General features: G+C 35.6%; 3 protein-coding genes across 5 annotated transcripts in view; all 3 read left to right on the top strand.

Moving 5' to 3' along the window:
* LOC115436949 (C-C motif chemokine 20-like) overlaps positions 1 to 2,056 on the top strand; it is a 3,384-nt gene extending 1,328 nt beyond the window's left edge. Inside the window, exons 3-4 of the mRNA XM_030159973.1 lie at positions 193 to 270; positions 369 to 2,056. Coding sequence (XP_030015833.1) covers positions 193 to 270; positions 369 to 495 — 205 coding nt within the window. The 3' untranslated portion in view covers positions 496 to 2,056. The remainder of the gene's footprint in view (positions 1 to 192; positions 271 to 368) is intronic.
* A 9,139-nt stretch (positions 2,057 to 11,195) lies between these two features.
* LOC115436952 (eotaxin-like) lies at positions 11,196 to 12,205 on the top strand. Its single transcript, XM_030159978.1, has 3 exons — positions 11,196 to 11,378; positions 11,490 to 11,598; positions 11,778 to 12,205. The coding sequence occupies exons 1-3, from the start codon at positions 11,312 to 11,314 to the stop codon at positions 11,902 to 11,904; spliced, it is 303 nt and encodes a 100-aa protein (XP_030015838.1). The 5' UTR covers positions 11,196 to 11,311; the 3' UTR covers positions 11,905 to 12,205.
* Positions 12,206 to 13,121: 916 nt separating this feature from the next.
* Positions 13,122 to 16,150, top strand: LOC115436951 (C-C motif chemokine 2-like). Of its 3 annotated transcripts, none has more exons than XM_030159975.1 (3): positions 13,122 to 13,275; positions 13,387 to 13,495; positions 15,529 to 16,150. In XM_030159975.1, exons 1-3 carry the CDS (start codon positions 13,209 to 13,211, stop codon positions 15,767 to 15,769), a joined length of 417 nt encoding a protein of 138 aa, XP_030015835.1. In that variant the 5' UTR covers positions 13,122 to 13,208; the 3' UTR covers positions 15,770 to 16,150. The 3 variants fall into 3 exon arrangements, 2 of the variants coding, with proteins under 2 accessions (XP_030015835.1, XP_030015836.1); XR_003937888.1 differs by lacking the exon at positions 15,529 to 16,150 and adding an exon at positions 13,674 to 13,686 and having other exon boundaries at positions 13,126 to 13,275; XM_030159976.1 differs by lacking the exons at positions 13,122 to 13,275; positions 13,387 to 13,495 and adding exons at positions 14,873 to 15,129; positions 15,241 to 15,349.
* The last annotated feature ends 1,205 nt before the right edge of the window (positions 16,151 to 17,355 follow it).

Here is a 17,355-nt window from a genome sequence, read left to right as displayed (position 1 = left end):
CTCTAAACAGGCTGCAGTTTGGTTTGTTTTATTCAATCAACCTTATTTTCTTATTTATCATTTAACAATTTCTTGTTTTAATAACTCTAAAAGATAAAGGAATAAATAGTTAAAATCCTCATGAATTCTAACCATTTCAAAGCTTTCATCATACATTTTTACATATTTCTATATTTGTCTGATCCATTACAGTTTCTACACAGTTATGAAGAAAGAAATATGTGCGACTCGAGAGGATGAGTGGGTGAGGAAAATTCTGGCATCACTCAGGTATGGCACTAAAACCCACTTTACTTTCAATTTTCACTTTACATATTAAATGTTGCGTAAAGAATTGTGAGTACATTTTTTTTTTTTTTTTTTTATAGCACAAGACTGAAGAAGATGTCAAAGGATGGCAAGGATGAAAAGGAAAATGCGATCAAGAAGAATCGCAAAGAAGCTTTCCTCACCACCACGGAGAGCTTCCTGAACACAACTTATAGTTTCTATTAGCCCAAACTTTGAACAAATGCAGCTAAATAATATGATTCACAAAGAAGGCAGCTTAATGTGGTCCAATTTTGTTGGACTAAGCAAATAAAAGAAGACCTGAAAGTATCGCACTGTCGCACTGAAAAAAACAGCTTTAGATAGATTTGCTTAATCATTCAGCATCTGTGAAAAGTTTATTTTTTCACAATCATATTTTTATCACTGCCTTATTTGCTTATTTACTTAATTAATCATGAGTATGTGCTAGAATATTCCTATAGCCATAAACAAAACTTATTTACCCTAAAGCTTCAGAAATCTTGCTGTTCAGGAATAAACTATTGACCAGATGTTAAGTCAAATAAAAGAATGAGACTCCAATTATTAGAAATGGATTAAACTGCTTCTTTGCTTTGTATGTCATTTATTTATATGACCTGCGCTTATTGGACATGTAAAGATGCAACCAGTACATGAGCTGGAAGGTGTCATTCAGATGAACCATCCCATCCCCCGAGCTCATGTTAAAGCATTGCATGAGTGACAGGGAAGCAGACTCTTGTGCTATTTCAGATCAACACCCAAAGGGGCTGATGCTCCACTCAGACAAGGTGACTCCCTCAATAACACATTTCACTACAAGACCTGCAATAATAACAATCCTCCACTAGATGGCAGAGTCAACCTATAAAACGACTACTTCTGTCAGACATACCATGAAATCTTGACCATCACCCCATCAAGTATTTGTGAGCTCTAGTATTAAACAAAAACACCAACAAATTGCATAGTGAATAATAACATTTATTGAATTTGTTCAGCTCTATATATAAAAAAAAACTGCACAGAAGGAAAATAAAAATAAAGAAATTCAGAAATATAAAGACAAGACAATAAATACACTAATAAATATTAAATATCACAGATGAACATCACAAAGCATTTTAAATATATTATGTTATTTCAAGACAAATGGCATTAGATATAAATGATGTTATGCTGTGGTTTCATGGGCTCAAGGTTGTAGCGGCCATGGTGGTGTTCTTCTTTGCTCTGCGGGCTTGCCTGTTAAAACACACAAAAGTCAGCATTTCAAAACAGAAAATTGTCAAAAATTTGTATATTCAGTCTCAGAGCAACCCAGTGTCATGAATTAGGTCTAAAGAATGAAAGGCCAACTTACTCTAATTCCCTGATCCTGTCAAAGACCCAGTCCTGTTTCCAGTGGCTGCAAACATCTCCTTCTGTGGTCTCAAAGCTAAACAGAAAAAAGAAATACATTCAGTCTCAATTTCTGGTTCATTTTCTTTTTCATATTAAAAATTTTGGATGATCGCTGTTTGTAATGGACGCTGGCTCTTACATGACGGCACGGACACATGGTGGGTTCCTCCTCTGGATCCTATAGCCAATGATGGGAGCAGTGATGTTCTGCGAACTGACCTGAGTACAGCACTTGCTTATCTTGATTTCTGTTTAAGAAGAATCAAATATGATGTTCTGTTATGAGTAAACATCTTTCATATGTAATTTAAAACAAATTAATAAATGAGACATGAATTTTTACGTTTCTTATCAAGCATTGTTGATGTTCAGGATGAGTCTTACCTGTATTTGCTGCTACTATTGCAAGAAATCCAGCAAAAAGAGTGAGGCACGCCAGTTGTCTGATGGACATCTGCATGGTTCCTGTGTGAGATGATCCAGAGGGTCTTTGCAGAGACTGAGTGTCTGGTCTCGCAGAAGGAGATGGCTGATCTCCTCTGGCCAAATGTTCAAGTTTTATTCCGTAAAAAGAGGAACTAGGAAAAATAACCGGATGCATTGTTTGTTAAGGTTTTCTTCGTAAGTGTCAGGGTGGGGGCAAAGAGTGTAGCTGATCATTTCCTTTTTTTTCCCTTTTTTTGTAAATTCGTGATGACACTGGCAGATCCATATGAGAAATTTATGGTATGATTGAGGCCTCTTCTTAGGAAAGTATCTGACCTGGTGCAAAAGCTTTCCTTATGATCACTGTTCAAAACCTCCAATAAGTGTTCAATAAATAATATTAATCAATAATAAATGAGCTACTGCTGATCTACCCAATGCATATAAATGCTGCAGATACAGATAAGGCAGTTCCATAGGTCTCTGTGGCCTTTGGGTGTACCCCACAGCTGCCATGGGGGATGTTCCTCATAGAAAATTGATGTTCTTTAAGTATTTTATTACTGAATGTCTGAGTATGAGAAGACCCAAACATATCACTAAGGGAGTGGGGATGCTCCTGCAAGGCCAATTTATGTACTATTGTTTAGGGCTATAATAATAATTTCTATTATCATTACCTGTCTTGGAAAGTTAAAGTACATAGTAAATAAGCATCTTAAAAATTTAATAACAAAATTTGCTTAGGCAGTCATCTACAGCCATTCAATCTGGGAAATGCAATTTAGTTTTCATGCTCCACAGGTTGATTTTTCAGTGATCTCTGTGGCAAAAATTGCTTTGGTTCCATGGATTAGCCTAATAATACTATGGGAAACCTTGAACCAAGTGGTCGATATTAAGTATATTTACCTCAGATTCATATTATTGTATTATATTTTATGAAGTTAATTATGGCATTAGGATGTGAGCTTGTTCCACTTTCTCACACAGCCTCCAGGTATGACCACCACTTCAATATACTGTCTCTGTGTGAACTAATCCATTTGTATTGTTATCCTGATACTCTGGTTCTGAAGAAACAATATGTAGGATACTTATATTTACTGTAAATTACTGCCTTATGTTACATATGTTGCTGAACTCAGCAATAAGTACAGGAAGCATCATGTGCTGGCCACTCTGCCCAATGTGTCATCTTTTTCAGCCAGTGCGGAGGTCAGAAAGAGGAAGGAGATCCCAAGGCTTTCCACCACAAACCACAGTTTCCGATCATCCCCCAGCCAAACTTGGTCATTTGTCCCTGCATGCCTTTCCTCTTAAATTACAAGTCTCAACTTGTTTAACGGCCATTTGTGGTTGAGTCGATAATATTGATTTAAAAAAAAAATTAAAAAAAATCAAAGTTACTTGGCAAACAGACATGAATTTCCTGATATAGTGAAAATCCTGGACATGTGGTTCACAACTATGTAGGTGTTGTGAGATTTTTGTTAGAAATAAAAAGCTATTATTGGCTGCCAAAAAGAACAATCTGCTGTTTTGCTCCCAGTTAAATAGTTTTGCCAGTTATTTATTGTCATACAAGGCCAAAATATTTTTTTGAGAATCATTAACACATATTATGTCTTTAATACATTAGTAATTATGTGTATTATTATGATGGCATTCAATAAAACCAAATATTATAGTCTTAAATAAGGGTTTTGAAAGGACATGTGATTAAATTATTTTATTTGCCTCGCGGAGCTGATTCACAACTGATCAGTCCATTTGGTCTCACTCTTAAGTAGGAAAATATGTAAAGTATTTGTTGCTCCTGTGTGAAATGACTATGTTTATCAATGTTCACCTGTTGATATAAAGAGTAGCCCCTTTTTTTGTATCTAAGCCCCACGTCATTTACAAACTTATCTACTTTTTACCAAAGCACATTTTAGATAATCACCGTCCAACATACAATACTTTTGTCAGTGTTTGCTCATACTATAGGAGTACAGACAACTAATTCACAGTCATAGAATGAGGTGAAGAGGGAGACGACACCCTTTCACTGATGGAATATTTATGAATTCTAACAATCTGACAACTGCACTTAAAAATAATGTACTCTTGCTTTTGTAAATGGACAATTTTGTATAATACACTTTTAAGCCAATACTGGCATTCACAGAAATAACTTTACTGGATTTTGTATTTTTGAATAAAACATGAGAATCTTTGTCTGTGGAAAGCAGAAATGATCTCTCAAAATGAGGAAGGAAGCATGAACTGTCTGATTAACACTGAAATGAAGAGTTGCTTTCGAAACCGACTACAAAAGTCCCCTTTTTTATATGCTTCATTCACAAGTTTCTCCAATTGAACAATGTGGGCAAATTGCTAAATTATTAATACTAATCTGAGAGACTCCATGTGCTGCCACATACTGGTACATAACAAAACTCAGTGTTCAAGCAGTTATATGTAGCATTTCTACTTCAAAATATTCAAAAATGTCCTAAAAGTATTATTGCAGTGTTTGGAATATAAGGTTAGAGGGAGTAGTGAATCCCTCTGCCAGTCTCCCATGATGCTTAAAACTAACACAAAGGCCACGCTGAAGATCAGAACCACTAAGAAGCAACTTTCAGAGACTGACAAAATGTCAATGTGATGCTGAAATCACAACATTTTTTTCTCCACTAGTGAGTTTGACTATGAAGTTTACAAAGATATAAAGTTACAATGTTGGACAGTGCAAAATGGATCTTTAGTCCAACTACTGACAACACGAACTGCACAGAAAACAGAGGCGATTTGTTGTTTTACTGTGGATGATTTCCACCTTAAAACAGAGCTCATTTAACAGAGTTATAATGTGAACTATCATCTGACACAGCTCAAGAAGACTGTTAAACAGCAGTGCTAATTTGACCAACTGAGACAGTGACTGAAACAGAAAACAATGTATGAACAATGAACTTCAGGCTTTATTCAGTGTGTGATACACTCTGTGGAGACATGGCGTCAATCCATTGGTGGTTTTAGTAGCTGTGGGTGCATTCTGGCACAGGACTTACACATACGGTTGATAAATGTACACTACATACTATATGCACTGATCAGCCATAACATTATGACCACTGACAGGCAAAATGGTATTAATTTTGATAATGCCATTCCAATGGGGCCTGTCAGTGGATGGCATATATTAGGCAGCAAGTGAACATTTAATAGGGCGTCTCATTTTTGGGACTTCTTTTCCAATCAAGCTCTTAATTTGACCAGTTAATCTCTTATATATTAGTAACTCCCCCCAAAAATTTTGGCCCAATCCATAAAATTTTAGACCCCCACCCCACCCCCACCCCCGCTATCTTTAGGGTGCCCGTTAGCTGAGTGCAGAAAACCCATTTTTCAGTGGAAAATCATGCATTTGTCGGTTAGTTATGCCATATTTTCTCATGCAAATGTCATATTAGAGGTTTTGGGGCATGCTACTGTCATTTATGAAGGTCTCAAATCATGTATAGGTCAAGGTCACATGATTTTAGGCAAGGTCAAGGTCATTTGACACTGAAAAATGGGTAAAATCACACGTTTTTGCTGATTTCTTTATTGCCTAGTCTTATTTCACAGATATCCACTCAGGGCTTTCACTGGAGATCATTTTATCCTAGATTACCCATCTGGTAGCCTGCCTTTTCTTCAGTTCAGCAGGTACCAGATCTCTTTTTCCAGAGAAGGGTAACACATTTTCAGTGCAAATATGCCAAGTCATCCTAAAGGCAAAACACCCAAGAGTAGTGAAGAGAAGAAGGTGAAGCACCCTGGGGGCCCTTTGAAGAGAAAAGGTGGCCCTGCAGATGAATGGGAAGAAGTTATTAGCCCTTCACTGAATGCTATTCCAGCCACTCAGCTTCCTTTGGTAAGAAAAAGAAATCTGGAATCTGCTGAACTGAAGAAAAGGCAGGCTACCAGATGGGTAATCTAGGATAAAATGGTCTCCAGTGAAAGGCCTGAGTGGATATCTTTGAAATAAGACTAGGCAATAAAGAAATCAGCAAAAATGTGTGATTTTACCCATTTTTCAGTGTCAAATGACCTTGACCTTGTCTAAAATCATGTGACCTTGACATGATTTGAGACCTTCATAAACGACAGTAGCATCCCCCAAAACCTCTATTATGACATTTGCATGAGCAAATATGGCATAACTAACCGACAAATGCATGATTTTCTATTGAAAAATGGGTTTTCTGCACTCGGCTAATGGGCACACTAAAGATGGCGGTGGGGTGGGGGAGGTGGGGGGGGGGGTCTAAAACTTTACGAACTGGGACAAATTTATAGGGGGGGAGTTATTAATATATAAGAGATTAACTGGTCAAATTAAGAACTTGATCGAAAAAGAAGTCCCAAAAATGAGACGCCCTAACATTTAGTCCTTGTAGTTGATGTGTTAGAAACAGCAAAATGGGCAAGAGTAGGGATCTGAGAAACTTTGACAAAGGAGAAATTATGATGGTCAAATGACTGAGTCAGAGAATCTCCAGATCTTGTTGTTCATTAGAAATGACCAAAAGCATCTAAAGAACAACAGGATTTCAACCAATCAAGCATCTGTGGGTGCATAACATTATTACAGGTATAAATAAAGTCACCTTGAACCTTACCCCATGTACTGTGTAGTTCCTCTTTTTCCACAAAGACAGCTCTGACCCGAGGCCTAGACTCCACCAGACCTCTGATGGTGTGCTGTGGTATCTGGACCAAGATTAGCAGCAGATCCCTGAAGTCCTGGAATTAGAAATGGACCTCCATGGATCAGATTTATACATGCATCTCCCATAGATGATCAATAGACCTAAGATTGGGATGTCCTTTCTTAGTCTATTTTTGGTCGGTACTAACAATTGCAGACCAGGAACAAACAACAAGACCTGCAGCTGTGGAGATGCTCTGACTCAGTCATCACTGTTACAATATGGACCTGGTCAAAGGCACTCCGTTCCTTATGTTGCTCATTTTGCTGCTTCCAACACATCAGCTTCAAGGACTAAACGTTCACTTGCTGTCTCATATATCCAAGCCAGTGAAAGGTAGTAATGTGATGTAAGTACCAATATTATTACCACTTCTCCTGTCAGTGATCAGAATATTATGGCTAATCACAGTGTATAATCCCTTCAAAGTGAAATTCTCTACTGCATCCTTTGCATGCAAAGTGTATTTACACTCTTTGTATAAGTTTACTAGTGAGGCTTTTGTAGTTACAGTAATAGAGCTTTATCTAAGTGCAATAAAGAAGATGGTAAATTTTATAACCTACTAATCTACAAAAATAACTGTATACAATAACAAGTGGTGCCAAGCACAACAAACCCCACCCCTCGAACATATTGTAACTTATTTTGGCATCGATCCAGCTGATGTCAACATGTCTATGCATGTGCTGATGTTAGCCTATCAATTGCCTCTATATACAGGGTGGGGAAGCAAAATTTACAATATTTTGAGACAGGGATTGAAAGACAGTGTATGACCAATTAGTTTATTGAAAGTCATGAGAATTTAAATCTTAAAATCATATTTTACTGCATTTCTAACGGTCTTGTTGTCTACCTCAAGTTCAATTGCCATTTTTCTCATGGATTTGGTTGGACCCTTTAGGATTTTGGATTTGAGAGCTTTAATAAAAGCTTTGGTCCATTTTTTGTTGCTTCCTCCACTTCCAGACTTTCTTGAAATAGTTTTGCTCATAGTCATTCTTTTCTTTACATAATAAACTGTCTTTATGGACACTCCAACTATTTTTGAAATCTCCTTTGGTGTGACGAGTGCATTCAGCAAATCACACACTCTTTGACGTTTGCTTTCCTGATTACTCATATGGGCAAAAGTTTCTGAAAAGGTATGGATAATAGTGTTAGGTATGATTATGACTTCAATATATGTTTGGTTTCAAAACAATTGACGTAGTGCCTGCTGAGAAAAAAACAACTAAATGTTCACTGTAAATTTTGCTTCCCCACCCTGTATGTGCCAAGTTTGAAGTAAACTGAAACAAAATTGATGTTTTAATAGACATGTGAAATCTCGCCCATTCTAAGTAAATGGCAGGGGGAAAAAAAGATGTAAAAAATTCATAAAAAAATGTGAACTTTGACCTACTTTTCCCAAAATGTAATGACATCTATTCTGGGTCACTGGCAATCTGTAAACCCAATTTGGCATGAATTCAACCAATAGTTTTGCTGCTACAGACATTTGAAATGTTGCCATTATAAGCAAATGGGGAGGAAAAAAAGATTTTAAAAAATTCCTAAAAAATTGAAAATTTGACCTATTTTTCCCTAAATGTAATGACATTTATTCTGGATGACTGGTAATATATAAACCACATTTGGTATGAATTCAACCAACTGTTTTGCTGTTATAGTGTTAACAAATAAACAAACAAATTAGCAAACAAACAAACTGAAACCAAAACAATACCCATTGCCTCCCCTTCAGGGGGCAGGGTAAATAATGTTTATGAGGATATTGTACCAATAAATCATGTGAGGCAGAAAACCACATAAGTTAAACTATCTGAACTGGTATAAGGTTTTACTTGACTGAACCAGTTCTGATGCTGTAATTTTAGAAGCAGACATGTGTGTTTAAAGCTTACTCATCATCCTAGTGAAGAATCCAGGTTCACCACATCCAAACCATGGGATCAGGTGTTGTCCTCATCATGTGGCATCATCAGCTGGCATCTGTCTTACAACAGGTTCCAAACAACAATATGTAAACCATACAGGTACAGTCATTACCTATTACAACCAACAGCTCTATGAATATTGCATTACATCATCATTTTATTGCCTTCTGTTCTTTTTTTTTTATTAACAACTTTATTAACAACATTTAAGTATACAGTACAAAATTTTAAACATACATCAAGAAGTCAAAAGAGAAAAAGCATTTGAACATATAAGTTTAAGAAAATAATGCATAGATTTAAAAATACAAAGCATAAAATACAAATAATAATTTTTAAAAAAGTAAATAAGTAAATAAATAATACATCTAACAAATATAAATAAGTAAATGCAACAGAGAGTTCAGTCAGAATTGAAAAATTGTTTATAAATAGCCAATGTGTTAGTGCTTTTTTTTATTATTATTATTATATATGAATTCTAAAGATTTAATATAAATTTCAAATTCTAATAGGAAGATTTTAAAATGTGGGTGTGTTTTAGTATATTTGTTTTTTTGTATATGACATTTTCCAAATAATATAAATAAATTTACAATAAATTCTAGATTGTTAGTAACATGTTTAAAATAAGTAATTACATTTTGGGATGTTATATTTATTTTATTGTTACTTTTAGATATGATATAATTTTCAATTTTGGACCAAAAATTAGAAGAACGTTCACATAAAAAGAATAAGTGTAAAGTAGATTCAGATTCAGATTGACAAAAGTTACATATTCCCTCTGTTCTATTTTTCCAAGCTAACAGGAATGGAATTACATCATATGGTATGCTAGGCTACAAATGGCTAATAACACACATTTCACTCTCTTAACCTCTAATTCTTCAGAAACAGCTAATGCTTGCAACATTTTATTTTTCACCCCATTTCCACCAATACACTGCATGTTAACACTATGCTAAGCTAAATTTAGCACATATACTTACAATTAAAAAATAAGGTAAATGTGTATCATGATGCACAATACAGAAAATCTTTGATGACCTCAATATTTACCTGAATCTCAAAGTCTTTCCTGTACTATAATATTATATTATTTTTATATTATATATGTTTTAGCCACATTCTATGTCTGGTTTTAGCTAATTTACATCCATATGGAGTCATTTGCTTCCCCCTGAATGACTGTGGATATAACACCACCTGTTGGCCATTCATGAGTACTGCAACATCAATTCATTTAATCTCTTGTTACTGCTGAGAAAAAAGCAGTGAATTGTGTATGTTTTTCCAGTTCAGATAAATTATTAATATTAATCTGATGCTGTTACATATTGTTACAGTATTTAGTGCAAAATAAGTTTAAATTAATAGTCATCTACCTTATGCTGGAGGGATTTGAGTACTTGTACCATATGTGCTGTGTGTTTACCGGACATACGTAGATGATAAGATACCTCTCATTTAAAGGCTGTTATTTTACATATGATTGAACACTAGGCAACTTTATGAGCAGTCGTGGGTAAAACCAGGGATCCTCCACCTTTCAGCATAAAAAAAGAAAATGAAAAAATCTGTCAGCTGCCATGCTTTTCCTCTCCTGCATGAAAGAACAGCTGACCACATGCCGTGTGGTTTACAGTGGAACAGTGCAACAGTTTAGTGTATTTCTGTACGTAGGCACATCCAACATTGTTTATAAAACTGTGTGCCTCTAAATGCCATGGGACCAACATTTGAGTATACACTTTCTCTTTCTACATTCACTGTGGTTGTAGAAAAGCACATATCAGCGTCAGTAGCACACAGAAGCACTAACCTCAGAAACCTAACAGTAGAAAACTGAAAAGTGAGATTAGTAATATTCTTTTTTTTTTTTTTTAGGAGTTCAACGTCGACTTTGACAAGTTACCCTTTGTTGAAATCGTTTTTTAGATGCATTAAATTTGACTTTCTCTGTTAACTGAAGCATGTTCTGCAGTGGATCAGAGTTAACAAAGAGGCTCAGTAGAGTCCACAGTAACTATTAGCTGTTTTAATATACATATCAAAGCGCATCCACCTATTTAGAGTAAAAGCAGATGAGTTTCAGTCAGTTATGTCATAACCTTGACTGACCATAGCAATCAAACTCAAGTCTGACAGTGTGTAATTTTAACAGTTTTCCATTCTTCAAGGTGTTTCCAGTTGTATGTTATATATTACAGAACAGTTACTATGACCAGTAAAGACCACATCCTGTAGAAGTGGAAACTGTACTAACACCTTCAGACCACTGATAATGGATGAGTTAAGAGGCGAAAACCACACCGTACTGATGAGCCGAGGCAAGAGGAAACATGTACTACTTTTCCACCCGTGTGCGTGTCTGTGGGTGCAGTACGCCTGAGTTGCAATGAGCACAAATGAATGTCTCCGCTGTGTTGATGGGCTTAAAAGAGCTCGCTGCAAAGACATACAGCTCATATCTGTTTTAGGCAGAGACCAGCAATGGCACATCTTACCCTTTTCTCTCTTCTCCTTGTAACTATCTTGGTGTCCAGCGTTGCATCTCAAGGTAATAATTTGTTTGTGTGGTGTATTTATTTATATATTTTTGTTGTAAATATTGCACTTCAATAGATTCTATAATAGTAGTGATGATGACTTTTGTGTCTTTATCTAACAGGTGGGATAGCGAGCTGTTGTCGAACAACCTCAAACACTCAAACCAATAGAGACCGGCTGAAGAGTTACTACATACAATATCCACCAGCCTGTCATCTGCATGCAGTTGTGTAAGTTATATTTTATTATAAATACAGAATTTTATTTGTATTTTTTAACATAATAACAGGCCTTTTATTGCACTGCTTTGTTGTTAGCCGAATGCACTCCAATCTGCGCTATTTTCAGATAATTATTCACTCCTTGAAATTGTATTTTTGATCAGTCTCTATGTTTTCATTTACAACAGATTCACAACAGTGAGTGATCGCAGAATCTGTGCAGATCCAGAGAAGGTATGGACAAAGACAAGCATGGCGTACCTAGATGGAAAGAACTGGCACATCCAGAAATTCATCTCAAAGCACCATTCGTGAGACAGCACTCTTCAAGTACCTTTCACTGGAAGCTCATGAAACCCTCTATAACTGTTTGGATTTTAAAGACTTTGAATGTTTCCTGCAAATATGTGACCTCATTTTATTAATGCCTATTTTTCAGTTTCCTTTCTTATCATATATGATCCGGTTACAAATATATATATATATATATTTTTATATGTAATGCTTACTTGATATTTCTCTTTGAATGTAAACATGTAAGTGTCTTATTACTACATCAAAATACAACTGACTGGCATAACCAAATAAAATATTAAAGCTTTACAATGGTTATCAGTTGTTTATTATGACCAAAAGCATGAGATCAAGTTTAGATGATCAACTTGAACAAACAACAAGACCTGCCGTTGTGGAGATGCTCTAACCCAGTCATCACCGTTACAATATGGACCTGGTCAAAGTCACTCTGTTCCTTATGTTGCTCATTTTGCTGCTTCTAACACATCAGCTTCGAGGACTAAACGTTCACTTGCTGCCTCATATATCCAAGCCAGTGAAAGGTAATAATGTGATGCAAGTACCAATATTATTACCACTTCTCCTGTCAGTGATCAGAATATTATGTCTAATCAGTGTATAATCCCTTCAAAGTGAAAAACTCCACTGCACTCCTTGTATAAGTTTACTAGTGATGTTGCTGTTACACACTGAGGCTTTTGTAGTAATAGTAATATAGCTTTATCTAGGTGCAGTAAAGAAGATGGTACATTTTATAACCTACTAATCTACAAAAATAACTACATGCAATTACAAGTGGTGCCAGGCAAAACAAACACCACCCCTCGCACGTATTGTAGCTTATTTTGGCATCGATCCAGCTCATGCTGATAGACATGTGAAATCTTGCCCATTATAAGTAAATGGGAGAAAAAAAAAAGATGCAAAAAAAAATTCATGAAAAATTTGAACTTTTACCAAAATGTAAAGACATCAATTCTGGGTCACTGGCAATCTATAAACCTAGTTTGGTATGAATTCAACCAACAGTTTTGCAGCTACAGACATTTGAAATGTCGCCCATTATAAGTAAATGGGGAAAAAAAAAAAGATTTGAAAAATTCATAAAAAATTGAAACTTTGATCTATTTTTCCCAAAATGTAATGACATTTATTCTGGGTGACTGGCAACTCCTACTACTTTTCCAGCCATGGGCGTGTCTGTGGGTGCAGTACACCTGACTTGCAATGAGCACAAATGAATGTCTCTGCTGTGTTGGTGGGCTTAAAAGAGCTCGCTGCAAAGACGTACAGTTCATATCTGTTTTAGGCAGAGACCAGCAATGGCACATCTTACCCTTTTCTCTCTTCTCCTTGTAACTATCTTGGTGTCCAGCGTTGCATCTCAAGGTAATAATTTGTTTGTGTGGTGTATTTATTTATATATTTTTGTTGTAAATATTGCACTTCAGTAGATTATATAATAGTAGTGATGATGACTTTTGTGTCTTTATCTAACAGGTGGGATAGCGAGTTGTTGTCGAACAACCTCAAACACTCAAATCCATAGAGACCGGCTGAAGAGTTACTACATACAATATCCACCAACCTGTCATCTGCATGCAGTTGTGTAAGTTATGTTTTATTGTAAATACAGAATTTTATTTGTATTTTTTAACATAATAACAGGCCTTTCATTGCACTGCTGTGTTGTTAGCCGAATGCACTCCAATTGGTGCTATTTTCAGATAATTATTACTCCTCGAAATTGTATTTTTGATCAGTCTCTATGTTTTCATTTATAACAGATTCACAACAGTGTATAATCGCAGAATCTGTGCAGATCCAGATAAGCTATGGACAAAGACAAGCATGGCGTACCTAGATGGAAAGAACTGGTACATCCAGAAATTCATCCCAAAGCCCCATTCGTGAGACAGCACACTTCAAATACCTTTCACTGGAAGCTCATGAAACCCTCTACAATTGTTTGGATTTTAAAGACTTTGAATGTTTCCTGCAAATATGTGACCTCATTTTATTAATGCCTATTTTTTCAGTTTCCTTTCTTATATGATCTGGTTACAAATATATATATATATATATATTTTTTTTAAATGTAATGCTTACTTGATATTTCTCTTTGAATGTAAACATGTAAGTGTCTTATTACTACATCAAAATACAACTGACTGGCATAACCAAATAAAATATTAGAGCTTTACAAGGGTTATCAGTTGTTTATTATGGGCCCAACAAGACCTGCCGTTGTGGAGATGCTCTAACCCAGTCATCACCGTTACAATATGGACCTGGTCAAAGTCACTCTGTTCCTTATGTTGCTCATTTTGCTGCTTCTAACACATCAGCTTCGAGGACTAAACGTTCACTTGCTGCCTCATATATCCAAGCCAGTGAAAGGTAATAATGTGATGCAAGTACCAATATTATTACCACTTCTCCTGTCAGTGATCAGAATATTATGTCTAATCAGTGTATAATCCCTTCAAAGTGAAAAACTCCACTGCACTCCTTGTATAAGTTTACTAGTGATGTTGCTGTTACACACTGAGGCTTTTGTAGTAATAGTAATATAGCTTTATCTAGGTGCAGTAAAGAAGATGGTACATTTTATAACCTACTAATCTACAAAAATAACTACATGCAATTACAAGTGGTGCCAGGCAAAACAAACACCACCCCTCGCATGTATTGTAGCTTATTTTGGCATCGATCCAGCTCATGCTGATAGACATGTGAAATCTTGCCCATTATAAGTATATGGGAGAAAAAAAAAAGATGCAAAAAAATTCATGAAAAATTTGAACTTTTACCAAAATGTAAAGACATCTATTCTGGGTCACTGGCAATCTATAAACCTAGTTTGGTATGAATTCAACCAATAGTTTTGCAGCTACAGAGATTTGAAATGTCGCCCATTATAAGTAAATGGGGAAAAAAAAAGATTTCAAAAATTCCTAAAAAATTGAAACTTTGATCTATTTTTCCCAAAATGTAATGACATTTATTCTGAGTGACTGACAACTCCCACTACTTTTCCAGCCATGGGCATGTCTGTGGGTGTAGTACACCTGACTTGCAATGAGCACAAATGAATGTCTCTGCTGTGTTGGTGGGCTTAAAAGAGCTCGCTGCAAAGACGTACAGTTCATATCTGTTTTAGGCAGAGACCAGCAATGGCACATCTTACCCTTTTCTCTCTTCTCCTTGTAATTATCTTGGTGTCCAGCGTTGCATCTCAAGGTAATAATTTGTTTGTGTGGTGTATTTATTTATATATTTTTTCTGTAAATATTGCACTTCAATAGATTATACAATAGTAGTGATGATGACTTTTGTGTCTTTATCTAACAGGTGGGATAATGAGTTGTTGTCGAACAACCTCAAACACTCAAACCAATAGAGACCGGCTGAAGAGTTACTACATACAATTTCCACCAGCCTGTCATCTGCATGCAGTTGTGTAAGTTATATTTTATTGTAAATACAGAATTTTATTTGTATTTTTTAACATAATAACAGGCCTTTTATTGCACTGCTTTGTTGTTAGCCAAATGCACTCCAGTCGGTGCTATTTTCAGATAATTATTCACTCCTTGAAATTGTATTTTTGATCAGTCTCTATGTTTTCATTTACAACAGATTCACAACAGTGAAAAATGTCAGAATCTGTGCAGATCCAGAGAAGGTATGGACAAAGACAAGCATGGCGTACCTAGATGGAAAGAACTGGCACATCCAGAAATTCATCTCAAAGCACCACTCATTTGACGACCGTGGCTCAGCTGGTAGAGCAGGTCGTCCAATGACCACAGGTCGTCCAATGAATGCAGGTCGTCCAATGACCACAGGTCGTCCATTGACCACAGGGTTGACGGTTTGAATCCTGGCTCCAACTGTCCACATGTCGAAGTGTCCTTTGGTAAGACACTGAACCCTACATTTCTCTCAGTAGGGCCTGGCAGCATCTTGCATGGCAGCAGCCACCCACTGGTGTATGAATGTGTGTGTGAATGTGAGGAATTGTAAAGCACTTTGGTCACCATGAAGGTGTAGAAAATATGCTATATAAGTTCAGTCCATTTACCATTTATACATCAGTACTCTTAAAGTATCTTTCACTGGAAGCTCATAAAACCCTCTACAACTGTTTGGATATGAAAGACTTTGAATGTTTCCTGCAAATATGTGACCTCATTTTATTAATGCCTATTTTCTCAGTTTTCTTTCTTATCATATGTGATCCAGTTACAAATATATATATATATATATATATATATATATATATATATATATATATATATATATATATATATATATATATATATATATATGTATGTATGTATGTATATATATGTATGTATATGTGTGTGTGTGTGTGTATATATATATATATATATATATATATATATATATATATTTTTTTTTTTTTTTTTTTTTTTTTTTTTTTTTTTTTAATGTAACACATACTTGATGTTTCTCTTTGAATGTAAACATGTAAGTGTCTTATTACTACATCAAAATACAACTGACTGGCATAATCAAATAAAATATTAAAGCATTACAATGGTTTTCAGTTGTTTCTTATGGGCTCCAAAAACATAGGGTCAAGTTTAGATGATCTTTTTCTTCTTCATGTTCCATCTCAGCATACAGAAACCACATCAGCTTGTCTCCATATCCCATCTTCCATCACAATATAGATGACTATTTTCAGTCAAACACAACAGAAACATCTGCCTCAGTAAGACAGGAGGCTTTCAAAGCTTGTATTAGGGGTCAAATGATAGGATACACAAGAAGTAAATCTAATAAACAATATTTTGAGATATTGGAGCTGGAAAGGGATATAAAGGAACTTGAATTGAATTGGAAATAACTGGTGATAACAGTAGACAACAACAATGGAAATGAGCAATTCTAAAAGCAAAGTATAACAGGTTATCTACTAATAAAGGCCTGGCAGGCTTAATTAGACTGAAGCAGACCTACTATGATCAGAGAGAGAAGGCAGGGAAACTACTTGCACGGTGCTTAAAACACAACAAAATGAACAAATTATCACAGAGACTGTGACTGTTAACAGAGATAAAAGATCAGATCCTCAAATAATTAACACACTTTTTGAATCATATGACTCATTACTCATCGGAGTGTTTACTAATGAATCTCTTCAAGATTTTTTCATCAGTTTACACTCCCTTTACTTAGTGAAGAAGATTGACTGATTGACTGATTTAGATTCCCCTACCACATGAGCTGAAATGTCTAAACCAGTGGTTCTTAACCTTATTGGAGGTACTGAACCCCACCAGTTTCATATGCGCATTCACCGAACCCTTCTTTATTAAAAAATACAATATGATTTTTTTCCAAATTCAAGACACAGGTATATGTTTTACTGGTGCACAAAATGAACCGTGCATTAACATCACTGTGTTCAAAGAACAAAACCAATACAGTGCATGA

Source organism: Sphaeramia orbicularis, chromosome 17, assembly GCF_902148855.1.
Source record: "Sphaeramia orbicularis chromosome 17, fSphaOr1.1, whole genome shotgun sequence".
NCBI lineage: Eukaryota > Metazoa > Chordata > Actinopteri > Kurtiformes > Apogonidae > Sphaeramia > Sphaeramia orbicularis.
The sequence above is the reverse complement of the archived record's forward strand: the minus strand, read 5'-3'. Positions and strand labels throughout refer to the sequence as shown.

Excerpts from the sequence above, each read along its gene's own strand:
- LOC115436952 (XM_030159978.1), top strand. The coding sequence starts at position 11,312 with ATGGCACATCTTACCCTTTTCTCTCTTCTCCTTGTAACTATCTTGGTG. Across the intron at positions 11,379-11,489 it reads GTCCAGCGTTGCATCTCAAG|GTGGGATAGCGAGCTGTTGT; the intron begins GTAATAATTTGT and ends TTTATCTAACAG. Across the intron at positions 11,599-11,777 it reads TGTCATCTGCATGCAGTTGT|ATTCACAACAGTGAGTGATC; the intron begins GTAAGTTATATT and ends CATTTACAACAG.
- LOC115436951 (XM_030159975.1), top strand. The coding sequence starts at position 13,209 with ATGGCACATCTTACCCTTTTCTCTCTTCTCCTTGTAACTATCTTGGTG. Across the intron at positions 13,276-13,386 it reads GTCCAGCGTTGCATCTCAAG|GTGGGATAGCGAGTTGTTGT; the intron begins GTAATAATTTGT and ends TTTATCTAACAG. Across the intron at positions 13,496-15,528 it reads TGTCATCTGCATGCAGTTGT|ATTCACAACAGTGAAAAATG; the intron begins GTAAGTTATGTT and ends CATTTACAACAG.